The 27,138-nt window shown below is 42.3% G+C and overlaps 1 protein-coding gene across 1 annotated transcript in view; it reads right to left on the minus strand.

The window, feature by feature from the left end:
- LOC118770247 (A disintegrin and metalloproteinase with thrombospondin motifs 20-like) overlaps positions 1–27,138 on the minus strand; it is a 76,865-nt gene that overhangs the window by 34,110 nt on the left and 15,617 nt on the right. The window contains exons 4-16 of the mRNA XM_036517797.1: positions 25,788–26,041; positions 23,325–23,408; positions 23,105–23,229; positions 22,814–22,854; positions 22,452–22,557; positions 18,836–18,982; positions 15,421–15,562; positions 14,611–14,715; positions 5,395–5,540; positions 4,357–4,538; positions 3,139–3,275; positions 2,771–2,888; positions 443–538 (exon numbers count right to left, since the gene is read on the minus strand). Coding sequence (XP_036373690.1) covers positions 443–538; positions 2,771–2,888; positions 3,139–3,275; positions 4,357–4,538; positions 5,395–5,540; positions 14,611–14,715; positions 15,421–15,562; positions 18,836–18,982; positions 22,452–22,557; positions 22,814–22,854; positions 23,105–23,229; positions 23,325–23,408; positions 25,788–26,041 — 1,683 coding nt within the window. The remainder of the gene's footprint in view (positions 1–442; positions 539–2,770; positions 2,889–3,138; positions 3,276–4,356; positions 4,539–5,394; positions 5,541–14,610; positions 14,716–15,420; positions 15,563–18,835; positions 18,983–22,451; positions 22,558–22,813; positions 22,855–23,104; positions 23,230–23,324; positions 23,409–25,787; positions 26,042–27,138) is intronic.

Here is a 27,138-nt window from a genome sequence, read left to right on the forward strand (position 1 = left end):
AGGGCAGCGGTGTAGCATAGTGGTAAGGAACAGGAGACTGAAAGGTTGCCGGTTCGAGTCCCTGCTGGGGCACTGCTGTCGTGCACTTGGGCAAGGCACTTAACCCAAAATTGCCTCAGTAAATATCCAGCTGTATAAATGGGTAACATGTAAAAAAAACTGTAACCTATTTAAGTTTCACTGGATAAGAGCGTCTGCTACATGCCACTAATGTAATGTAATGTATTCTGTCAGGTGTGCATTGCATATTTTGGAAATAGCTGTACTTCTGATGACAGAGTTAGTTCATCTTGGGAATCATGCTTCGAGAAATACATCATTGAGTTGCATTTGTAGTGCTGTTAAAAACAACGCTGCTCACTGCACAATATGTGATACTTGCAGTGTCACACAATCAAGTGTTGAATGAACGGCATTCCTGACCTTTGCTGGAAACACTCACCGAGGTAGTTGTCGTCCTCTGGTTTTCCAGAGTAGCTCACTTGTTTAATGTCGATGTTGGTCGCTCCTGCAGGGATTCTTACAACAACATTGTAACCTGCAAGAAAAATAATGGAGTTAGGGAGATCAACAGGAAAGCTGGCATTTCAAGTTTCATAATGTAGCAGTCAGGAGGCAGTGTTAAACAGGCCCACACTGATGAAATGGCTCCACTAATGATCAGGCTCCAGGCAGGAAACAATTCAATCTTCAAGATTAATGTCACACTTACAAACAAACTGGGTTAAAACAATCTCCAGAGGTCATTTTACTCTCTGATAGAATGATAACTAATTACAAGAGAGCTCTTGAGTTGCTCTGTAATTTCCCTGTCATATCCTCCTGACAGAAAGGTATACAACACAGGTCGTTGTAACAGGTTGAACCACTAGGGGGCAGCACTTGTAAAGCTTACACAGTCATGTCCATCAAAAAACATTAATTTAACATAAAAAAACAATCAATTTTCTCATTGAAAAATGGATAAATCTATATCTGTGTGTTCCATCTGCTGCTGGGAAATAACCATTCATAACAATCAATCATAACAATGGTTTCTGTGAGGCTACCTTTGCAACAATCCTGCAATCAAAAATGTAAAGATGTTTATAAGTCATGTGTTTGAAACCATGAAATCTATCAAAGCAACTCAAGGAGTGTGTCCCGAAGGATTAAAATAACAGACCTGCACACATGTTATGATAAAATTGAGCCTGAGATGCAGCACAGCAGTAGAGAGAGACAGATCACCCCGAGTAAGAGTGAAGAAGCAAGAGAGCTGAGCCCTATCCGGAAAAAGCTCAATGGAAAAGCCAATCCCTTTGTCTAAAAAATATCCCAGCTGTAAAATATCTTTAATAATAGGCATTATTCAATCAACATTTCCTTAAAAAAAGCCAATTTGGCAAGGTCACTCACTACAAATTTTGATATAATAGTTAACGTCAGTTGCCAAATAAAGTGAAATGTGTTTTCTTTTCGTCAAATCCACTCACCAACTGGTGTGGACAGCATAAGAGCATAAGTACTTGTAATGAGTGAACTTAAAAGCCACTGCAATAATCCCCCACAGAGTAAACCCCAGACCCTGCACTTATGTGAAACCCCAGTACTGGCCCAATGACCATACACACAATTTAACTCAACCACAGAATGCAAACACAACGATCTCAGAGAGTATGCTCTAAATTGAGGCCACTGATCTTGTTTCTCTCCATCCGAACACTCCGGGATTTTTGTGGTTACCACATACGATGAGCGGAGACACTGTATTCTCCCCTTGGCAGGAAGAACCAGCCAGATCACTGGAGAAATTTATTGTGCCTCTCATAGCAGCAGACATGCTCGTAATCAGATGGGTGTCCCCGCTAATTAATGTGGCAGGGAAAACATGATGTATGGGCTCTGCTGGTTCCCCTTCCATAGATGCGGTGGGCTCTCTCTAAACCATGAAAGGCCAAAAGACATTTTGCTAAACTGCTTTGGACTGATGAGAGCAGAGTGAAATTGCAAGCGGCCTATTTGTACATGTGGCAGCAGCACTACATTCAAAGAGGCCTAGAAAGCGCTGACGACTTTGTCGCCTAATTAGTGGTCCAATCACAACAAGCCCCATGGGTGTCCCAGCGCTGTTTGCAGGTCCCAGCAGCTGGAGAGAACCCAAAATGTCTCGGATCAGATGTGCGGCGCTGCTTGCAGACCGCAGCTGTATCCGCTCTGGTTTCCGTACAGTTATCCCAGGCCTTGCCGGGGCTCCAGCTAGGACAGAGCTGGGGATGAACACACATTCAGCACATATTCTCCCAGACGAAAAAAAAAACGATCCGACCGAGACTGAAAAATAAAACAAACCCCCAGGTAACGATGGTCTGGGCCCAGCCAGGGAAATACATGACACAGAGATAGCATTCCCTGCTGCTATCAGTGAAGGACTGGTTTTGGGAAACCGCAGCTTCTGACACTACAAAAATTAAGGTTATTATTATTTGCAGGATCTGCCATGCTTCAGAGCATGAACACAGAAGGATGACACAGAAAAACCCTGCTCCCAGCATACAATGATGGTCTACTGCTGTTTCATCCCATTTTATCCCGTATTAATCCGACAAATCAACTATTGGGCTCAGTTTCTAAAAATGCTAACATTACGTTCAGACGTGTTCTGAGTTTTATTTATGTTTAGTACTCAGTGGTGTTGCGGGATCAGTTTTGTATACCAGTGCTGGACTGGCGAGAAGAGAAGGTGAGAGAGGTTTTCACTGCCCTGACTCAAAGCATGAGACAGGCTTACCATACTGAGCGTTATTGAAGGTCCCAGCGAGAGTTTTGCAGGAGGAGTTGTCCCCGCCACAGACTCCACACTTGTCGTTCCTCGCCTTGGAGTTCAGCACGTGGTCACACCCCGCTTGCTAGAAGAACAAGAAGAGGGACACAGCAGAAGAAGTGAGACTTGATTGAACCTGAGAGGTGTCATGTTTGCCACATTCTGAACAGCAGTTCCCTTCGCCTTCCCCCTGCTTTCAGGGGCAAGGTCACGTCCAGCGAGGCTCTACATGATATTCTGTTTAACATTATCAATCACGCATGTGTTCAAGCATTCCTATCTACATTCAAACACAGCATGAGGGGTGGACAGATTAGGCGTTTTTAAAACAGTACCCTGCACAGGCCTTGAACACAGATGTCGTCAGTGTCCGGGCCACACTGCGTGCCGTCAATGACGCGGTCCTTCAGCTGATAGTACGCCGTCGTCCCGGCGACTCTGCAGAAAAGCTTGCACCGATCCTTCATCAGAACTACAAGGAGAAGCAAAGCAGCAACGCCCATCAATGGAAAAGCCCACTTCGGGCTATCAGCCAAAAAACGCCCACTTCAGGCTATCAGCCAAAAAACGCTCACCTCCAGCATCTTCCATCAATCTTCACACAGTATTCAGTATGATGAAATCAAATCAATGTTCTCTGACCATGAAAGATCAAGGTCAGCCAAATTATTTTCTTCATCATAATCACATACACTCTTTTATACATTTCGTAAAAGCAGTGTGCTTTCTTTGAAAGTGTTTTCCTGCTTACAGAAATTGCACCGTTCTGAGGCAATTCTGGCTTGATTACACAGCTCATTGTGATCACTTTAGGCTGAAATTTCTTATGAACACCTCAAATGTGTCATCTTTGTAGCCAAACTTCAGTCTTATCTGGATTGAAAAGCCCCTGAAACCATGTGTAGGTTACTTCTGTGAATAAAGTTGCAAGTTTCAAGCCCCATGAAATGATCAATCACAGGCTTTTAAGTGATACGGGAGTTTGGACTGTAGGGTGCCCTAGGCCTTTGACATGTGACTTCTAGCTAATTAGCCAGCTAATTAGGTAATGGTCAGTGACCGCTGGCTAGCTAGTTGTTTATATTCTTCAGACCACAGGGCCCCACAACTGAGACCAGAAAGAGATATAGCTGGAGCCACAGAAAAAGAGGACAGCATCCTCTAAGAACAGTGGTCAGCCAACTGGCCAGCTGTGGCTGTCTGTTCTTGCACACTTACATCTAGTGGGCTAGCAAAATAGCTAACTAGTAGCACTAAATTGTGTAGCTAGCTCTTTTTTCCTTTGATTAATACCCGTCATTGACTTGTTTGTCATTTTAAAACACATTATACATTTATCCAATAAAACAGTAACATGAAGGAGGGATGACTCAGCAGTGTGTAAGTGATCATTACAGTCCAAATAAACACAGTGACACACCATTGCACACCAGCCCTCCCTGGGGATTGGTGAATAATGGACATATCCATGTGGCGATCTACATCAAAGGGTTCACAGCTCTCAGTAATGCCCTCTGCAATAATGATCTCTCTTTCTCTGTAATTATACTCACTTCCACTGTACTTGGGAACCCATCGGACAGTGGGAGGTAGACCGTTGATGTTGAAATGTTTTCCATCAAACTGAGAGCACTGCTCCTCCCGGAAGTCTCGCCGACCCCGCGGACACGGCTCCGTGTTGCACGATCTGAACTTCATTCTCCGACCCACACAAAATCTCCCTCCATTTGTCGGCCTGCAAGACAGGGACAATGGTCACATCAGCATGAGTCACAAGAAGCACAGTGAGTTGCACATGAAATAATGCATTTGTAATCATGAATATTGCATTAATTGATGCATTTACAAAGCATAGACATGTATTTATGTAGACTGAGGAAATAGTTAACAATACATACACTTGAATATGTGACTGACACCAAATGTTCCATATTTAGACTGATGCTGTAAATCATTATAAGAAGCAATCATGGCACATTAATTTACTATTGATGTGAATTAGACATTAATTAGACATAAAGGTGTGAATGGTGAATGGTAATTGGTGTGAACTTTACTACAGGTGCCCAAAGAGGATAAATTCATGATGAAGTACCATGAATCAAGACTATTGACATCACTAATTAATCAGTCACCTTGGTAAAGGTATGGTTGATAGCTAATATGTCAGTTCACTTTACCTTAATGCGAAGTGTTACTGAAATGATTACCATCTGTCTACAACTTTTGCATCATATGTCCTAACTTTACATTATGAACTCACATCAATTCACCTCAGTCAGGTCAAACTTCCCACAGACAAATACAATTAAATTTTGATTTCTTCAGTTCATAGCTAATTGCCACATATCTTATAGGCTAACTGTAAGTCTTTCAGAGTAACAATATGAACAGAGAAATCACATTATGTATTCAGTGACACTGTGGATTTCTTTTCTGAGAGGCTCAAAGAGTCAGAGATTTGTGAGTCTTAATCAGAATTAGCAGAACCTGTGAGTCTTAAGACTCAGAGGGATTCACTTGCCTTACTCAGAGAGTCAAAGAGATTCAGGAGTCTTACTAACATATCCAGAGAGATTCTGCTGACTTACTCAGGTTTGTTGCAGTCTCTGGCTGTGCTTCTGGTGCCTCCTCCACAGGATCTGGAGCAGGCGCTGTAGGGCCCCCAGGGGCCCCACTCTCCATGGACTGGTTTCATCTCCGCCTCCTTGTTCACACACATCCCATGCCTGCAGTGCTGGGGGAGAAATAAAACACAAGGGCGCTTTGCAAATAGATACACAAACATGCACACACACGCACACTCATACAAACAACCAATGGTGTCACAATGTTTGGATTCTGGCTGCCAACCACCCTGTAGAGTCACTCTACTGTAAGCTGCCTTTCTGTCTCCGATCCCCAGTGCACACAGTATATGAAATCATACCTTCAAACAAATATATAGAGGTAAATCCCACACTTATTTACCCAGCTGAATGTTCACAGTTTCCAGTTGCCACTTGCTCACCCAGCAATGAAAGGGAGCAACGGTGTCAGCAAAATGAGCCAGGGCCCACATTCTGCAAACTGCGGCGCTGCCACGCCATAAGAGCGTGTAGCATTACACGCAGACCAAGAGGGCAGGCAGTAAAATCTCAGAACGCATGTGAATTTGTCAATGAGCAAAGCCATGTGCGCTGTTGCATTCTTCTCCCGGCAGCATACGCCTGCCTCTCAGTTCATAATGAACTGCTCTTCAGAACCACCTGTATTTCGGCTGAAAGGGGCCACAGTGGTTTCTCTATTGCTAGGTTCACTCATGCAGAACACAGCGCGTGCGATAAATGACGAAGTCACGCTTTGCTGCCTACAACAACGTGACGCCCGTTCAACGCCTTTCACATTTGTTTTTCTGTGCTCAATCTCTCAGATTAAAACTGTTCCTCCTGTAAGATAAAGCAGAGACATCATACATCACCTCCCGATTGTATAAGTGGCTCCGTGAGTATGGCCATCTGTAACCAAATCCTCTGCTCCACGTTAGGTGCCGCAGAGTCGTCTCAGAATGGAATGCGGGACAAAACGGCCTCTGTCTTTCTCTGCAGCCCTTTAGCCCTGGCACACAGACTCAGGGGGGCTGCGGCACGGCGATAAGGAAACACAAGGGTTCAGATAACAAGAAGTGACGGCAGGAATGGCATGAGGGTCTCTCGCTGCAGACCGGGACCGTGCGAACAGCGTGCCGGGATACCAGTGCAGCGGACCGTCACTGGCTACGTGTGGGTTTCCCTGGTGGCCAGCGACCCGCGTTTCACAAGGTGTCACTCACAGAACCACACCGAGTCACGCTCACTGGCGGACAGGCTCTCCGGTTTCAGTGACATCAGTCCCCAAATACCAAATTCCTGCTTAGGCTGGGTTTCCTCTTCCTCCAACAGCATTAAAAAAAAAACACCACAGCTGTAATCCATTACTAAGCAGCTCATTAATAAATGCTCTGAACGCATTCCCCCATCAAACAGAGCAAAAGCATTCCAGCCATTTCACTAACACTACAACTTAACATATTAAGTCTACATAAAGACAGCTGCACAGACGCAAATCTTCAAGACGCTACAGGGCAAAAAAAAACAGGCCATGATATGAGTGGCAGTGTAGCATAGTAGTAAGGAGCATAACTCGTAACTGACAGGTTGCCAGTTTGATTCCTCACTGGGCCACTGCTGCTGTGCCCTCGGGCAAGGTACTTAATCTAGAATTTCCCCAGTAAATGTCCAGCTGTATAAATGAAATGAATGAAACTGTAACCTATGTAAGTCGCTCTGGGTAAGAGCATCTGCCAAATGTAATGGATAATGGAGTGAAAAACACTCACATATTCTGCTCAAATATCTTTCTGCAGTTAACTTGAGCTCATTCTGACAGTGGCATGACGGCAGAGTCTTCAAGGTAATGGCACCACTAACGAGCAGCCTTCCACCGCTTCGGCACTTCTGTGATGTAAATACTGCAGTTTAGCAAAGGGTTTCACGTGTACTGCGAGACTGAGCTGAACAGACTGTTCTCAAAGACCACTGAGAGGTTGCGATTTCTTGTTTTCCAAAATGACCCCAGAAAACCTTAAATTCTTCCCAGCATACAGAAGGAACATTGTGGATTAACTCTTTCAGCAATCCACTTACCATATTGCACTGCAGGTTCCAGACCACTTTGGGGCTGCTGGCTCTTTGCTGAAGATAGGATGAACCGAACGAGGTCCAATGAGACTGAAATGTTGCAGCTGAGTAGATTTGCTGAACATATTTGTCAAATTAATCAAATAATATGAGCTTCATGTTGGACCCTATTCTTTCTGTTCTTTTTATCTATAGTAGAGACACTACTCAAGCCAGACAGCTCTGGACAACTGCATCTCAGGAGGTTCGGGGAAGATCTGTGGAATATAAATCACATTCCTGAGGGATTTTCAAGGGCTTCATGCCCTGGCAATGGTTCTGTAATACACTCCCTGCGATGACAATTCTCTTTGAAACATCATTTGTCTTTGTTTTCTTTAATCACAGGAGATTGAGAGTTCAAATTAAATAGCCTCTCCCACTGCAAGAAGGCTAAAACTTCAAAACCCATTCAGGCCTAAATTTACCAAAGTGCCTATTACAACTGCAAGAGCATGTTTTACAGTAATTACCATTAAACGATTTGCTTGGCACACACCTTTATCCATGAAGGCTTACATAGCCTGCGTTTCTGCGCATTATAGATGTACACAGCTGGACATGTTTACCGAGGCAATTTAAATTGAAGAACTTTGCTCAAGGGTACGACGCCATGCAGACACCTTTACCCTCCCCGGGATTCTCATAATTACATTAATAAGACAGGGATTATTAATCAAAGCTTTCCCTGGAGAATGTCAGATGGGCTGGTATAGGCTGGTGCACTAATGCCTTTTGAAGACTGTAACCTCGGGTGAACACCTGTGGGACTCCGGTTCACACACAGCATAAAGAGCAGCGGAGTTGTTCCTCAGTCGGTGCGACACGGTGCGGACTGAGAGAGCCCGAGAGGCCCGTTATTAATGAGACACAGGTGTTAATGGCCTTGAAACACCTTCTCCTCGTGGGAGCAAGCCTGGGCAGTAGTTCAAGCTTCTCTTTTCTTGAAAGCCCTTCCCTTCTCTGTGAATCCACCAATCTTCTCCACTTTGGCTTAATTTTATCCCCTCAATGACTGCAGCCTCTCCAGAATGCTAACGAGCCTCTCAGCCACATTACGTGCTAACTAGGATTTGGGCCTTGTCTAAAAGAAACAAGAAAAAAAAAAACCTTCACCATCATACATTCCTGAATAGCATCATGAATGGACTGTATGCATATCTGGACAAACACACTTATGGCTGCCCTAGCTTTGATACCCACTCCTGGGGATTTGCTCACATCCCACGCTAATTAATGAGATGTATGGAAAGCCTCTCCCTTTCTGTTTTACACTCGCTGCCCTCCTTTATGGATTACCAAACCCTGTCACCAGCATTGAAGAGTGAGGACAATAAAACAAAGCAGCAGGTCCCAGCAGGATCAGCAGTTAGCATACTGCAGGAGGGCAGAGAGGAGAGTCGCCCCACACTGCTACACCGGTGGTCCCGTGTGCCAGACCACCATGGTACTGCTCCACGGGACCCAAAACGCAGCAGGACAGAGGAGACCCACTGTCAGTCAGAGCCAAGGCCTGTTTCAATCTCCTTCTCCCAGAGGGTACCGGTGAATGTATTAAGCAGGATGTAAACCTTACACACACATTCCACTCCCTGCTGGTAGCTCATGTTAGCAACATCTCTGTTCAGCTTTAAAAGGTGAGGTGAAAAAAAAAACAACAAGAAACATCTGTGTGTGCGGTGAATTTGTACTGTGATGGAGTAATCCGGGGCTGTGCTCAATCTCAATTCTACCTCAGAGCTCATAGATATAGCCCTTAAAAAAGGCTGGTTTGAAACGCTGTGCGCAAAGCAGAGTGATTTGTTAAAGACTGAAACGGCCCTTTTCTTAGAAAGGCCCAGGATGACCCATCATTGAGAATGCAGTGAGACATTTGAAGGCCATGTGAGAAAAAGCCCCCAGCTGTTGCAACATGTGTTCTGCATTAGGACTTTTTTTTCTAACACACACAAAAACACACAGACAAACACTCACTGACTGACTCACACACACACACACAGGCATGCACTTGCATTCACACATACACACCACACACATACATCACATACACACTTACAAAACACACACAGACACAAATCTATGCATACTTCATATTTGTAAATTGTATAAGACTCAAAAAGGCAAAACATGTACAAGCGAGAAATCTCAATCCTCTATCACATATCAGAAGAGAAAAAAAGCAAAGCAGAAAAAAAAGAGGTAAGCAAATGCATACCTGTTCAAAACGTTGTCACCACCTGCAATGCTGAGCCCACCTTCGTGGTGCTCTATAATTGCGAGAACGCGTCCCTCATCTCTCAAAGTCAAACATCAACAAAAAATGAGAGGGCACGGGGATCGCTTTAAAGGCCTCGCAGCCTTTCATTTTAACATGAACGCCATCCACCACGCATCACCTTTCATGTTTCTTTGCTCACAGAGCTCTCACCTCACAGCAGTGTCCGACTCTGGCAACTTCACCCCCATCACCGCTCAACAAATACAGACAGGCTTGGATACCAAAGTACATGTTCAATACCAACTAGGATGAACAGACCGCGGTTGAACCCACGTTTTTAACTTAAGCATGTCCGACCATCAATGGCATCTGCACAGTGACATTTGACAGACATTACTGTAATCAAGCTCCCGTAACCAAAAGGTTGTAGGCTCAAAACTCCGATGCAGCATTGCTCTTGCACCAGTGACAATACCACCTAACCTGGATTGCTTCAGAAAATAACCAGCTATAGAAGTGAATAATATGCAAAATATAAGCTTTGCAAATCATACCACATAAGATCCTTGTACTGATACCAAGATAGTTGTGTTCTTTGTGATAAACAGAACCAAACAAAATATATAATATCATTATAATTATTTATTTTTGAATATCTGACTCAGATGGGAAAATGTACATAAAATTATTTTGCTTATTTTAATAGAGTTTGACTACAGACCAAGGCCAAAGGTGGGAAATATAAGAAAAAAGGCACAGCTGAACATCCTACCCATTAATTTCACACTAATGACAACTTCACGCCTAAGACAGAGAGGGATGAGTTTAACATTGCATCACCCTGCTCTCTCCACTTCCCTCAAGGAGACAGAAACCTTTGCACAGCGAATCCACAAATTATGAATCAACAAGGAACAACTCAAGAATTCCTCAGGAGGGCATTCCACCATGTGGCTATACACATTACTGAGAGTCAGTCATCCGAAACTATGAATCAAATCCATTCATAAATACAGACGGGAGCTCTGTGATTTCCATCATTGGAAAACAATGTATTTCCGCAATAGTCCGACAGAACTTTTTCTACCTTTTTACACCTTTTTCCTGAATGCATCTTTGAGGTCCTCACAGGTTTCAACCTGCATGAGCATCAACATGACCCCCCCTCCAGTGATAATAGCACTTTGCTAAGCAGCTTGTGTAACGCCTAGCTACAGCCACAGTCTCAGAATCAAACCATGACATGTGACGCACCTTTAGACTCCCCAACAGACTGGACAGTTATAACAAGACTTGACCGCTTGGCAAAGTAAACAGGAAAGCAACACAAACAACAATTAATTAGTTAATCAGAATCCAAAGCACACTGACGGCACCATGCAGCGGACCCCAGGAAAGCTGAGCAGAATTTGAAACCGATATCAACCACAGCGCTCCCATGCCCGGAGCTTCACTGCAAGCCCACCAGGAGCCTCACACAAACAGACCACGGCAGCAGCCCAGCCTGGAATAAACTACAGGCAAACAGACTGCAGGATCAGCCTGACCTGGAATGAACTATAGCCAAATGGACTGCAGCAGACACCGGGCCTGGAATGCTTTTCAGCCAGAAAATTATTCTCTTTTTTTTTTTTTCTAAATTTCAAGGCCCCCATATCTCTAATTGTCTGAAACCAGACAATTGCAGGTTACATTATACTGCTGAATTCTCTGGACAGTGTTCAGGTCTGACTTTAAGGAGGCACAATGTACCTTCATAAGTATGTGTCCTTCCAGAAACTTTTTTTGCAGCTGTCAAAAAAAAGCATTTTAAACTTGAGAGGGTCCATTCTCAATATTTTCTCAACATGTTATTTCCACTTGAGCAAAAAATGGTTTTATAAGTTAAAATATTTTGCATGAATAAAAAAAAAACTCCTGAACTGAAAAGCAGTAACAAAACACACATTTAATTAAGTTCAAAGAAAATGGAAAAACTGAAATTTGAAGGTTTTTTGCCCCGGTTTCTGCACACAGCTGCTGTCACAAATATAAGCTTTTATGTTTTATTACAAAAGATCAGTTTTCCTGTTTTTTCTACAGCTCTATTATAATTGTCTTTTCATGCACTGTGCTTGGCGCTACCAGCACAGGCTTTCATGATGACACTCATACATAAAACTGCATTCTGAGAAACCTATGGATGCTAAACAGGCGGTCTTTTTTGAGGACTATAGTGAGCATGGGATGAAAGAGGCAAGATTCATCAAGCTTGGCGTTCCCAAACCATCACAAAGCTTTTGAAGAGCAGAGGAGGAGGGCGGTGGCGGTATTTATAGACAACAAGTGATGGGCTGCCCTCATTAGAGCACGGCTCAGCGAACCAGATGACAGGCAAACCGCTGTGGTCATGTGACAGGGTTACTCATTCAAGCGCCCCACGAGAGGACCGATTAACATGAAGGGAGCCCAACCAATCAAATACCCACGAACTGAACAGTTCCATGCACCACAACGTGGATCAACACTCGCTCATCCACATTGTCATATAAAGTCATTTTTATTTTGTGGGGATTCATACTCCCAACTATTATTTCTGAGAGAGCACACTTATTGTATTCCAAATGATTCTTCCCCGGTTTAACGAGTCCTAAAATGCCCTGGCAAAGAAAGAGAAGATCAAATGGCTAGGAAAGGCCAACAATCATTCAGGAATTCTTTAGGTTTTTTTTTTTTTTTTTCTTGGAGCACACTGAGGCAAATATTTACAAGAGATGATGTTTGCTCTTAATGGCCTGAAATTACACAGCAGGCAGAGCCTAATGAGAGGTTCAGAGAGGGCAGTTAAAGAGGGCAGCTAAAGACAATGCCTGCTGCACTTCCCAAACAGAGCTCCCTTGGGGGAAACCGCTGCACGGACACAGTTTAATCAGCCAATGACTAGTCGTTCTCAGGGCCCTAAACGGACACCTGTACCCCTGAGACCAGGCCCCCAAGGCCTCATGACTCAAGACGCAAGCTAAGTCGCTTTGCTCAAGAATTGAATTCAGTTTAATAATGAAACAAACAAACACACACACACAAAATCTCTGAGTAGCTCCTAAGATCCCAATTAAAGTAGTACGCTCATAGTCTCCCCACATAAAAGGGGCCTGCTGAGGCAGGTGAGACGAACCTGCGGGCCCCCTTTGCTTTTCAGCTTTCTACACTTCAAAGGCCCGTGTTGAGATGACACAAAATGCTCAGCACTAAAAACAAAGGTGGCTGAAGGAAGAAAAAAAAAATAGCAGCTATGTATTTTTCAGCACAGAGAGACCGGGCCCAAACAGTGTAACACTATACGTCTCCGACTGGGGGCCTTCTGACCGTTGCTCCTTTTGGAGAACGATGACAGCTGCAACTGGATATTGTTTCTGAAATGTTTCTTTATTTCCATAACATGGGTATGGAGGGCTTCAACCTTTAAGATGTCTATTTAGAAAAGGGGTCAAAATGTTATCTAAAATAAGGCTCAGATCACCATTTCTCATGGTGACGGTTGCCGCTGCAACATATATATGTTTTTTTGAAGGCTTTTTATTGCTTTCATATATGGTGTATGTTAGTGATTAAGGGAAGATACCATCTTGGGACTCTTGCCTTTGAGGTCTGTGATCATTCATGTCCACCAGTAAACTCATGCTGGGTAAGGAATTTAAGTAGGTTGTACACATCTTTGTTTTGTGCACATTTTTTGCGGATTTCAGCAACTGCCACCCTCATAATATTTCATAAGAAATGATAACTTGCTCAAATGTGTAACTTGATAAGAAGGGAAAAGTGCACTGCAATTTAATAGAGGTCTTAATGTTTTGGATCTATGGTTTTCATTAAGCACTAGATGGTCCCCATGGCAACATGGCAGGAAAGACCAAAAACGAATGCCTTACTTTCACGGAAAATGCTCTGATAACATAATGAAGCCTTACTGTTGATGGGACACAGCACAGTATGTCACACACCGTGGAACGGCAATCACCTTGCCAGCCTCTGTGGCTGTTCTGGTTGGATTAATGAGGTACCCATGCAACGGGACCGCAGTAATAACTTCGGCAATCAAAACCCTGAAGGGACACGAAAGGACTCACCACGGTGTGATCACACGCAGTGTTCAGTGTGTTATTCCGGGTGGGACTCCAGGAGGGAAAGGGTTAAGCGCCTGAATCATTGGGGTGGGTCTTTGTGTGAGTAGGAGTCTCAGCCTTCAGCTCCATTACTCTCTGCCCACTGACCCACTCACCCGCATTTTAAAGAGGTTTTAGGTCACGGGTTCAGAACAAGGTGACTGGACTGTGAAGGGCTGGCAGGATCCCCTTTCAAACCTCACTCCTCATCTGATTCACCAACTGCATCCTCAGCTCAGGACTCAACAAATGGCATTAACAAGCCTCCCATTTAGGTTTAAGTATGAGAGTGTGCACAACTTGAAATAAATCCCTGTAAAAAAAAAATCTTACAACCTTAAGGATACAGTTTGTTACTACACAGACCTATTTAACTCACAATCACCATGAGAACAAAAGTACACAACAGTATTTCCCCCCCCATATGATAGTACTAATAAGTATGCTTGAGTAACTTACTCCCATACCCACATGGTGAAATTTAGTCCGTTTCAAAGGTTCTCTCAACTGCTATGGCTGAGGAATCGAGCTGACAGAATGTAAGCGTTGATCTCAGAACAATGTCAAAAAATGATGCATTTCAACACATTCACTATAGTACCAGAGTGTAAAAGGGGATACCGGCAAACAACAAAATTCACCACAAGGCTCACTGATGAATTATTTGGCATTGCATTGTCTTTAATTGTATTAACGTATTAGCATTCAGCGCAAAGCAGTTAGGAGGCCTGTTTAACTATTATATCCTACCATTCCATGCCCGCAGTCGGTCCCATCGGCAAGAGGCATGTGCTGCGTGCGACAGCCTTTGTGGTCCCCCTCTGCACTTGTGCACCACAGGCGCTTGCACTGTTTCTGTGAGGAGGAGGAGGAGGATGATGAAGAGAGAGAGAGAGAGAGAGAGAGAGAGAGAGAGGATGCCCATTTGCCCAGATTCAAGAGCCTTACAGAGCAGCGTTCAACACAAGTACAATCCCGCTCACTGAATGGACACTGCACTCGATTAATCCCCTCTGGACTGGAGCAGCAAAAATAAATTACAGAGTTGGACAGTAAGCTCTCCAGAAACCACATACAAACGTTTCACTGCCAACTTGGCAGCCGTCCCCGCACTGTAATCACTTAATTCCAGGAGCCAGCTTCAGAGCGGACCAGCTGAGGGGCAGGGAGCCACTCTGTAGGCTTGGAAACTCCTTCGGGCCCCATCGATCAGGCACATGGTGCATTAGGCAGTTCTCAATAAAAACTGGATTTTTAAGGCATTTTACCTGAGCAAAAAGGCACTATGCTGTTGTTTGTATTGATTCAGTAAAAGCTATTACTGTCCTTGGGTAGAAAACAAGACAGGGGATGATGTATAATCACAGACATGACTATACCTCGCTATAGTAAAACTTCACAAAGTTCAAAACACACACCCAACTCTTAGAAGGTGTGGTGTGTGAGTCACTTACAAGGTCATATGAACGAACATCGACCAACTACACCATAGGCATGCCAGGAGAGCTATGCCTTATTTTCTAATCGGATATGTTGCAGGGCAACAGAGACAAACCTCACCATGTATGGGCAGACCTGGGACCCAGGTCCGAACATGAGCTCACACTGCCTGTTGGCGTTGTAGAGCTGGCCAGGGAGCTGGACAGGGAGGTCGTAGGTCCTGCTGACAGGCTCATCCAGGAGGCACTCCCCATACCCAGTGCTGAAAGTCAACACACACACAGTCAGTGCCATTGATGAATGCATGACCCTGTGACCCCCAACGCATAATAAATATTCACTGTCACTCACCTTCCACAACTAGTTTAACCCAGTACACCACGGAAATGTGTGTTTTGCGAGAGAATATAATTTTCCCTTTTTGAAAAGAAATGGTTTAGTAGAAGTTTGGGTTTTACTCTAACTAGGTCCAGGACACATATATGTTATGTCTGCATACGTTTTACTGTTATGACAACTTTGGCTTCTTTATAATCTCTTTTAAATCAGATTGGCTTAATCAAGATTTACAACTGCCTTCGAAGAAGTCTACTTCTTCTTGTCTCAACTCTGACTGACGGGAGTACAAAAGACCGTCATTATTTTTGATCACCATATATTATCATTTCAGTTTTTGTAACATGAATTAACTTCTCCTTGTGGCCTCCCTTAGCTTTGAGGTCTGTGTTTTTTTTTTCTCTTCATAGGGTAGAATAAAACAATATCTAAAGGAACATGTTCGTTCTTTCATGTGGGTGGTCTGCATTATCTTTTCACTGTGAGCTGGAAAGGTCAGAATTAGGGAACGCTGTAGTTGCCATGAAATCAGAGCCTGCTGCCCTACAACAAAACAGCCTAGACCTCCGTTATGAAACATTGCAGTGCACAGGAGGTAACCCTGCGCCCCGCGAACAGCAAAAAGGGGATTTGGGACATGAATGGATCTGCCAAAATGATGGAGGTAAATTATATCAATACGTCAGCCCTGTCTGACTTCCAATCTGCAATTGTGTCTCGACCACACCCGACCTTAAGCACAAAAAAGCAAAGCTTTTCACAATAATGCATTTATTAACAACATAAACCCCAGGTTTCAAACCTTCTAAACCCAGTGTCACAAAAACAGCACGCCACCATTCACCTACATAAACAAGGAACCACTGTTTCAAAAGGCCTTTCTTCCTGTTCACAGTGCAATATGAAAAACACACAAAGCACTCTATAATATGTAATTATGTGACATGTTGCTGCTGCTTTTACCAATTTGTCCATGTGTCGAGGCAAACCACCTGTTTTATACCAGCTTAGCCAACAAGCCCAGTAATTACCATGGCTTAACTTGGGTTATTAAAGCGGTTTTCTTTCATTTCTGACAAAATTGTAAGAAACCCTTTGTTTCCACAAAGACGTACCTTTTGCAGATTTTTCCCATCTAATAAGAAGGGGAAAAGGACAAATGTTGAAAGGTATGAAACAGTCTGTCACAGCAGAGAAAAATCAGAGATGCACCACATACGGAACATCTTTCAGCACACTGTCATCAGCTAATCAAAAGCAGGCCATACATTATAGGTCTATTATTAAAAACAGAGCAGATATGACAAAAAAGAAGCCACGCTGTAGTTCTGTCTTGTCTTTTTTTCCATAGCTTTTTCAGTTAAATGTGGCTAAGTATACACAATTCTATGCCTCTGGCCACAGAACAAACACACACCTGGCTCTCATTGGGAAGTCTTGTCTGTTTTTGTCAAAAGAAGCAATTTTGCATTGACTAAAATAAGGAATATTATGATCATCTGCTTGAAATGGTACAATGTTATTTGACACTGCCAAACTCTGAGATACAGCTCCACATTCATATGTAAAAAGTAGATCCTCCACTACATCCATAGAGCATGATTATATTGCATTAATTGCAGCAAAACAGAAAAGTTAGCGTTAAACAAGAAACTCTCAACTAAGATCCAAAAGCTGCAAAAGACTCTGACATATGGAAACAACTGTAGATCTCTAAATTTGCAAAATGCACAGAATGCATGTTAGTGTGGAAAATTACTGATTATGTGCAGTACTGAGAAGGTCAGAAAGTGATTTGCTTCTCATCCATCTACATAATGGCTGAATAAACTGAATTCACAAGATATCTGTATTTCTATGGACGAGATAAAACTAATGGTAGCAGAGAGCAACGGTTGAGGTCTACCTAAATTTCTTTGCAAGGAACTTTGAACAGATAGAGTTTTACATATGTTAAATAGCAGCATGGTGTTGTTAACTTTCCTTACTGCAGGGAAAAAACTGTCAACAAACTGTTAGGCTAAATTGTGTCTGCATGCAAGCTCTTTCCATTTTGAATCTGACAAGAAAGTGTTAAACAGTGTTAAATCAGAGAGCTCTTCTTGAAGAAAAGCCAGTCAAAACACTGATGTACTTGACCAAATAACCTCTGTGGAGAGTGGAAGTGTAGTTTTAATCAATGCACCTCATTGTTAGACAAACAGACTTCAAAAGCTGTGGGCAGCTCTTTCAGAAGCGTTTCCCACCAGCGCAATTCTGTGCTGCAATGGACAGCCCTCACCAACCAAATGTTTATAAATATTACCATTGTTAAGCAAATCAGTTCTCTGTCAAAAAGTAGCATGGAAGGTTAGCTCACTACAATTGACATTTCCTCAGAGTTCACACGTCCGTGAATTAAGCGCACAAAATAAGCGGCTCAGGGATTATCTCCACAGAGAAGTGAGTTTTGAATCCGGCCAATCGAGCTGGGGCCGATATGGCGGTGGAAAATATGCGCAGCGCTGCGTAACCTTACAGCCCATACGAGGCGTTCGGAACGAATGATCCCAAGATGCAACTCATCAACAAGGCAGCCTTTTGTCGAGGTTCACAATCAACAAAGCGGGAGAAAAGATCAAAGGGTCACGTCCAGGGAAAATCTAATTATAACTGACATTTCCCATCTTAAATAGAAACCCTTCAGAAGGCTGGTGGTCACTGCTTGGCTTTAGAACAAGTGAAAGACCGGTTGCCCCAAGTTACCATTTTAACAAGGGAAGCATGCTGGTGGCTAAATGACTGTTTGTCCAGCATCTCGAGAGTCATCCTACTGAATGTAGCCGCAGAGGAAGAGAGAGGAGGAAAATCAAACTGGTGCAGTCATCAAAGGAGGACATCTCTTAAAACAGGAACCGCCTTCAAACAAGGCAATAACGGCACTGCAGTGTTTGCTGAAAACAAAGACACACCAGGAATTTCCAAACTGAGGAAAGAACACACAATTTCATAGCTGACATTTGGCCAAAAGACCACAGCAATCAAGTTTCACAAAAAGTGAAAAACTAAAATTTTGTTGAAGGTTGTTTTATTTTGATTTGTTTTTGACCTTTCAAATTCGCTAGAGTGGGTCATTCCGGTGGCTTTGTTTACTAAAGACTGAATATGACTCATACGGTTCAGCTAGTGTCAAAGCGGTATATTATGCAAAGGTACCTACTCAAGAAATTCAGTGATGTACTTGCGGCTGCACTTGGACCATGACCAGGGGCTGGTGTCATAGTTGAGCGTGGGTGCCATGACGTGGTACTGGTGCTTCATCCCGGACTCCTTGCACTTGAGGTTGTCATCGTGTGGCATGTTGAACCTGTAGAAGGAACACACATGCTACCATTAGCAAGGGCTGGAAAAGGATTGAAATTCACAAACAATAAATGTTATTAGATTTAAAATTTGTGTTTTTTTTCCTGCCCAGATTACCTTAACCTTACAAGAAATGTCATGAACCAACTACTTCCATATCATATTCCCCCAGCTGTTTTTATGCCTAAATCCTTTTCAATAAATCAACATCTAGGTAGAAAATTTAAAGGCTTCATAAACATGTCAGAGTCACTGCCTAAGGTTCATGAGGCATATGTGACAGGAAAATTTTCTCACTGGAAATGTTTCAATACTCTCTGAGGTGTTACAGAAAACCAATATCAATTCTGTTCAAAGCTACCAGAAAAACCTGAATAAAATATAAAATGACATGAATGCTACAGGGTTTAAACATGCAATTAGCCATTGAAAATGGCAAATTACAGTACTGTTGCAAACCTAGTTACTGAAATTACTGCATGTTAGTGCAGAATTGCTTTAAAGATGTATTAAAGCAGATCAGCCTACAAAATTAAAGAAAAATGTGAATTGCAGCAGAATTTTTTGTCCCTTATCCAGTTGAAAAAAAAAAAAAAAACACAAGCTGGCAAGGCATGCATCCTTTTGAAGTCCGGAATAGAAAATGGGCGGATGTTGTGTCCTGATGAAAACGTTGGGAGAGGGTGATGTGTGACTGCGGCTCCACAGCTGCACGGCACTCACTGCTGGGAGAGAACACAGCTCTCCAGTGAAACGGCGGCAGGGGAGGGACACAAACAAGCCAACTCCTGGCATGGGGCCTGCCTTACAGGGGGACGAGGCCTAATTGACAGGCCACAGCCAGGGTTTCCAGGGGCTGTAATGAGCCTGAGACACAGCTAGGACAAGCCACGGAGAACCCAGGCCCTGATGCACTTCACTCTATTCACTACGGGCAGAGCTCACTCGCTTAGAGTAAACAGAGGCTCAACGCAGCTGTTTTACTAAAACCGTGGTTTTATATATATGTCATGACACATATGACAAACAATACCAGGTGTTATTCATAATGAATTGATGTCCTCTAAAGATTTCTTTTTGCCAAAAGCAAGGAACCATGTCAGCCAATTAAACACACACAGTATTAAATTCTGTAGCTTCAAACACGTTCGACAGTGATTTATCGTCCTGAGGAAATAATACAGTTGTATATCCTAATAGCTATCGGTAAAAAAGCTATGCACATTCCAAGTGAGTTAATTACTTTAAAACTGAACCTTTTCCATTTGTCTCAAAGGTTTTTTTGTGATATGATTTTGTGGAGGTGATGTATAATATCTAGTATTCCCTGCAATAACTGAGTAAACTGTATAAATGTTTTCATAGTTGTATGTGTGAATACATAAAGATTTATATAATGCAAAACAAAACATATGCATAACTTTTATCCTGTGGGCTGAGAATCTTGCTGCAGAATCCTGTGAAAATTTCTTCCCATTATTCCACATTTTTGCCTTTTTTTCCTGTGGGGTCAGTTGCAACAGGGTGGATCAGATTCCAGTTTTAGGGTCATGTGGTTCTGGCAAATTGTCATCCCCAGTAAAAGAAATATGCTGCTTTCTTACTGTATACCATTATCCACCACCCATCCCCCTACCTCCTAGCTCCACAATCTGTCAAGTTCTATCTATTACCTACAAAGTCACAATAGTAACTCCATCACTGTTTAATGGCTGTCTCTTCTCAGGATTAAGGGGGCAGTTCTATGAGGAAAGCGGTGGAATCTATCTATCTATCTATCTATGACGCACTGTCATAATGATCCCACATGTCAGAATGCCGTTCAGACTCGGATATGCTTCAGTGCTTCAGTCACACTTGCGCACTATGATGAGGCCATGTTTCAGCTGACGGAGACGATCTGCTTGGTGTTCTACACTTGTGCAGATTTATGGGACACAGACCAGCTTTTGTCAGCAGAACAGTTCAGACTCCAAGGATGTCAATGCTTTGTCATTAGTCAGCCAAGGGAGCCGCTAAACAGCATATTTGTTTTCACCCTGCAGACTGAGGGGAAGTGAATGAAGTTAAGTCCTATTGATGGATTGTTACATCAACAGAGGGATTAACCATCTCAAATGTTAAAATCTATTGCCCTTAAATCTCGTCTTTTTTAAACCTCACCATGATGTCATTTGCAAATGCACAAGGACCATCTGCAGCAAGACAATTAAATCCAGTTTTGCACTGAAAAGAATAGTTTTCAAGGAATACAAGGTAATGATCTTAGCTGTCTGTCGCAAAGGCAGACAGATATTCAAAGCAGTCTGGGTAAGGTTCTCCCAGCTATGGAGGTCATTTTCTTTTTGCTCTCTTTATGGCTTGAGATATGAGAGAATTGCGGACAAACATTCCGCAAACATTCCACATTCCCATCGTGCATTTCTGAAAAGCAGCCATAAGTAAAGGGTAGCCACGTCTGCAACTGATGGGTTTCTTTCCAGAACTCCAGCCTGGGCTTCCACACCACCAGTCCACAGAAGAGAGGCAGATCCCACGGCTGGGCTCGCCTTGCAGATAGAGTGCGGGAGGAATGTGTCAGCGCTCTGAGGGGGAAGAGAATAGCTCTCATTCTTGTCCCCCTGCTTCAAACACACACTCTGTACACAGCACGGCACAACTGTGACAAGTGCTTCGAGTGCGAGGCTGTCAGAGTCACGTTCGATGAGAGAGAGGATTGTTTCCCCCCTCCAAACCCTTTCACCCCAAGTTGGAAATCTGGTTCTCTATCAACAAAGTTCACATTCAGACAGCTTTTTCTTTCTGCCCCCCCCCTCCCCCCTCCCCCCCGACATGTGGTAGTTTGAGCGTATTTTGGAAACAGTCCTAAATGGATTGCTGTAAAATGATAACAGTGCTATTACGCCGTAATTACACACTAATGCATGCTTGTAATACAGTACTTTGGCTGGACTTGACCGCACGACAAACCATGTTTGTTGAATAAGACGGATAACTAAGGGGATTTTGGTATGGGAGGGCAGGTCACCTGCCAAAACAGCTGTGTCAGCTATGAAACTCTGGCCCTGCTTACATGACTAAAAGAATGCTAAGTATTTAATCACCAAATGCATGGCAATGTTGAAAATATAAACCATATATATATCTAAAAGGAAATACTTACCCCCTTTATACCATTTGCTGTAGAAACTGCAAAAACTGCTGTAAAAACTATAAAAACTACTTATGGGTATTTGAGCATTGTAGCTCAAGCAAGCATTCTACAATAATAACCATAAGTTCCCTAACTACAGACCATAAAATATTAAGATCCAAAACTATAGGGTTAACTCCCAAGTGCAATCTGGTATTAAGGCTGACTTGTTGTTCAATTTTCCTTTATTATGTTTTGCACCTGCGTTCACTCCTGAATAAGAAGCCTTTTGTGTGAGGAGTTTAGGTGCCGGGTTTGGGAGGGGGTTGGGAGTACTCACACATGACCCAGCTCATGAGCGATGGTGAAGGAGGCACTCAGGCCGTTCTCCTCGCTGATGGAGCAGCTCCGGTATGGGTCACACATTGTTCCCAGCTCCGCCAGACCTGGAATGTCACCAACACACGGCATTTTAAAGCTGAAGGAAATGAAGCTTTAACTTCTATTTGACAACTTCTCTTGACATCACCGGTCATTTACACTCATTTTAAAACCACTGCCATATCATCAGGTGCAGGTGACTAATACACCCAGCTCATTGAAACAACTGTTACCAAGGACAATCAGCAATGGTTTAATAGCAGAGGCTGAAAGATGACCATAAGGTTGGTATAAAACTTTCTTCGCAGTGAAAAAGCTTACCCAATGTATCACACTTGTCTTTAGCCCTGCAGATATCTTCCCTGTGTGAAAACAAATGCAAGCGCAATTATTATTTCTAATTATTATATCTAATTGTTCAAGTGAGATTGTTACAATAGATGCTGTATTTAATGGAAACGCAAAAAATATGGAATGCTGCAATGATATTACTACAACATTTGTCCATGTTATTATGACCACATACGGTCACGCCATTACAAGATATGACACATACTGTGGAAGAAAGCGCTAAATGAATGTCTCCCAGTGCCAAAGGTGAATAGGGAATACCTGGTTATGAGGAGTGCTGTGTCGTGGTGGGATGGGTGACTGTCGTCCTGGACATTCTGACTCTGTTGCCACACACAGAAGTTGTGGAGGGTAGTAGCAGCATTAAAACTGATGGACGGTCCATCCTATAATGGAGGACGAAAAGCAATGAATGGTAATTATTCAATTTTCAATTTGATACGATTTTGGGAAAGATTTAGAAAACATATCGTTCTCTTACCTGTTCATTGTGGATAATAACTAATTTAACAATCACAATATTGATCAGGTTCCCTACACTGGGGTCTCTGTAGACAGCAGCCACCTGTAACAAGATGAACACAAAGAAAAGAAATGCTGACCTATACCAAGCATTCAACAGCACATTTCAGTGACCTGCAAACAAGAATAAATTATGACTGCAGTGGTTAAAACACCCCAAAAATGAAAGAGAACTCTTCAACTGTTCAGTTACTCCAAACACATTTATAAATGAGAAGGAAATTAGTCCATCTTAACACCATGACAACCTTTTGAATCTCAGAATAATAATTCTTAAATATATCATGGATTCTCCATACTTGGTGGTCACTCTAAAGTAAGCTCCCTCAGGAAAAAATACTTCTAAATACAGTCGCCTCCTTTCTTTGCTGGCCGAAACTTTTCAGGAAGCTTCCACAGACGAACTCGACACCCCTCAGCTGGGATACAACACAGCCTCCATTTTTAACCAAGAGCTCCAGGGTCACCCAGAGCCTGAGGCCTTTCAGGTCTGTCTCACAGGAACCCATTAGCCCACTATAAACATTTAGCTTGTCATTCCCTGCAGGGAAAAGCCAAACAGAGGGCCCTCTGAGAGACAGTGCAGCGAGGGACTGAGCTAGTATAAATCATAGTGTCACTGCTGGAAATGACCATAATGGACCCCTAATACGCTCAAGAATTCCAACTCGTGCTGGACCACAGTCGCTGTAAACAAGCTTCTATTGCGTCATTGTTTCAACAGCCACCCATCAAGTTGATTCATCCACAAAGGTAGGCAAGCTACCCCACCACCTACCCACTGAAAATGAGTGATACAGATTAAATGATTTCTTCAGTGGGAAGGGTCTTTATTGGAAACAAGGGATGAATGATTTACAGCATGCTTTCTGCATTTTTTTTGGTCATAAGTGTCTTGAGGTCATGAAATCTGTCATATTGCAGGCCTCAAACACAGGACCATATGTTTCTAACAACTTGCGCTGTATTTTGGTTGTAAACCTACAGATGACCCCACATAAGCGTCACTAGCCACAAAAATAAGGTAGTAAATTAATGAAATCCTGACTTCAGCCAGTGCACCCATTTATCATTAGAATTCAATGACTGTATTGACACCAATATAGCTTGAAACCAGTTCAGCTTCATTCAAAATGTATGTATTTTCAGCAACTGTGGCCAGATGTATCTCAGTATTTACTTTGGAGGAGTGAGTCTAATACCTGTGGTTTCACTCATTGTAGCTTTCCGAAATTTAAAGCCAAGCGTAACTAAAACAATTGTTAAAAAAAAATAGAAAAGCTCCACAACCAAAACTAAAACTGAAATTCAACCTTGAATTTCAGTTCAGCTTCATTCAAAGACAATACCACCTGATAGATAAACAAAACAGTATTATCAATAAGATGAAGCATGGACAACCGCACACAAGGTCTCAAATATCCAAGACAGATAAATTCATCACATTATTAATGTGTTACAATTTACTAAACCTGTTCAAAAATAGGAGGGAAAATAAAATTAATTTCAAATTTACCTTCACTTAAGAGCATGGCTACGATTTAGAATGAGAATAAATCTTGTATACTGTAAAACTATCTGTCATATTAAATTTCACCTGTTCTGAAACAGCATGTCGTTTACACCTCTTAAATACTGCGGACCAGTGCATCTAAACACCATTTAAACACACTGAAGAAAACACTCAAATACATGGTGACGCATGGTCAATATGATTAGCCTGGCTTGGAAGCCTTACAAAGAAAACTGGGAGCAGGTTGAGAAAACCTGAATCATTCACATAGTTCTTAGCAAACAAGTTATCAGTCATTGAAAGAGCCTGCTCCTCTACTAATGGGTTTTTCATTTTTTTGCTTGTTTTAGTTAACTACTTTTTACAGACAGTTACGCAGATAACTTGTAACTTGAAATGAAAGTATTTTACTCTAACTCTTTGAAGGGGATGACTCTTAATGAGTTATGTGACAAATTAGTCACATAACTCATTCAATATTGGCATCCAGAGTTTGGAAGAATAATGGTACCAAATTATTACTTTTGAAAAGCAAGCTATGGTTTATAAAAATCGATTCACATTGAGTGAAAATAATTGGTCTGCATTAAATAACTCACTGCTTGACATTTACAACACTACACTGATAACAGTTAGTTATTGCTACACTGAATGTACATTTACTTGAGGGAAGGTAACCATTATCCATGTACAAGCTTTCAGCCTCTATTAAATACACCAGCATGTGGCATCCAAAATAACTATCCAGAGACAAATGCAAGTCATACAGTTTCAATTAGCAGTTAGGCTTTATGCTGTGATAGTCATAATAACTGGCCTTGTAACATCCACATCAGCATAAAACATTATGAGCATAGCTCAAAACATTGAGAGATTTTGAATAATTTTTAAAAACAATATTTTACTTACTACTGACATGATTGTTAGGATGTAGTGCTCTAGATTGCGTCCATGGTGCCTGACCATCTTGGCGTCTGCGGTCACCATCAGTTCCACGAACCGCGGATAAGACAGAAACCTCTTCTGTCGTGAGTGGGATTTGTTATGAAGATCTGAAGAATACCCTCCTGCGTGGTGAAAATCCATTGTTTCCCGTATGGAATTCAGTTCTTCTTCGATACTTCTATTGCTCTGAAGAATTATTTGATTTTTGAAATGCTTATCTGTGAACAAAAAGAATCAAAGAAAAGGAAAAAAATACATTATGTGAAGTTCCGTGAACTAAGACCGGAAGGTACAACTACTGACAGAAACATTTATATAATAAAATGTCCTAATTTGTGTTAATATATCCAACATCTGAAAGCCACTGTTGTGAATGGGATTGATTTTTACCTTGAAAATAGCTCTCAAAGATAGTACTCTGTGAAACAAGGTATAGGACTTTGAAAAACTCAGTCAACTGCCAAAAAGCTTATGCAGGGTTTTGATCTCTTCCAAAACCATGAGAACTGTGAAGTCATGTTAGCTGTACACCCATAGATGCCTGACTGCAATGTACACAAACACACCAAAATCTGCCCCTCCTAAAATGTCTAATCCACTGAGTGCGTGTCAGGGTATGTACACAAGACGGGCACACCAATGCCAAATGTGTATTTACAGCACTGTGATACTGTTACGGTATCACAATGAATGAAATATTGTGTAAGCAGTAAGTGCAGTTTGCATACAGTTCACAGTTCAGCCTTGGGAAAAGAAAAACAAAAATACAAATCCACCTTACATTAGTATGGAGTACACTTGTGCAAAAACTGTAGATATTTTTGCATTCATATACTGTAAAGCATGAGGAAACAAAACATTGTGTATATGTTAAGTTTTTACTGTGATGCATCCTTTCATTCCTGATTTCAACAATTATATTTATATTGCTGATGGACAGACAATACCACCCAAGCCTTCTGCCAGTTCTATTGACAATCTAACGCTTGTCTTTTTTTTCTGTTCCTTAAGGATATAATCTTCAAATATTGTTCATCAATCCAATCAAGTGTCTGACAATTACAGATGACATTTCACTGTACTTGTTGATCATGCTGTGGACACCACATCTTGAAAATCAAGTGATACAAGCTGGTTTAGCAGTAGCACAATTCGGTAACCATCATCTTTTGCATTCTTATACATACATCCGCCTATTGTCACTCCTGACATTGTCTAAGGCATGTGAACAACATCATTTCAATCACAAAACTGTTTTAGCAGGATGGGGCAAAAACACACGGCACAGTTGAAATATGAACATTCAGCCCATTCT

This window comes from Megalops cyprinoides, chromosome 23 (genome assembly GCF_013368585.1).
Source record: "Megalops cyprinoides isolate fMegCyp1 chromosome 23, fMegCyp1.pri, whole genome shotgun sequence".
NCBI classification, from domain to species: Eukaryota; Metazoa; Chordata; class Actinopteri; order Elopiformes; family Megalopidae; genus Megalops; species Megalops cyprinoides.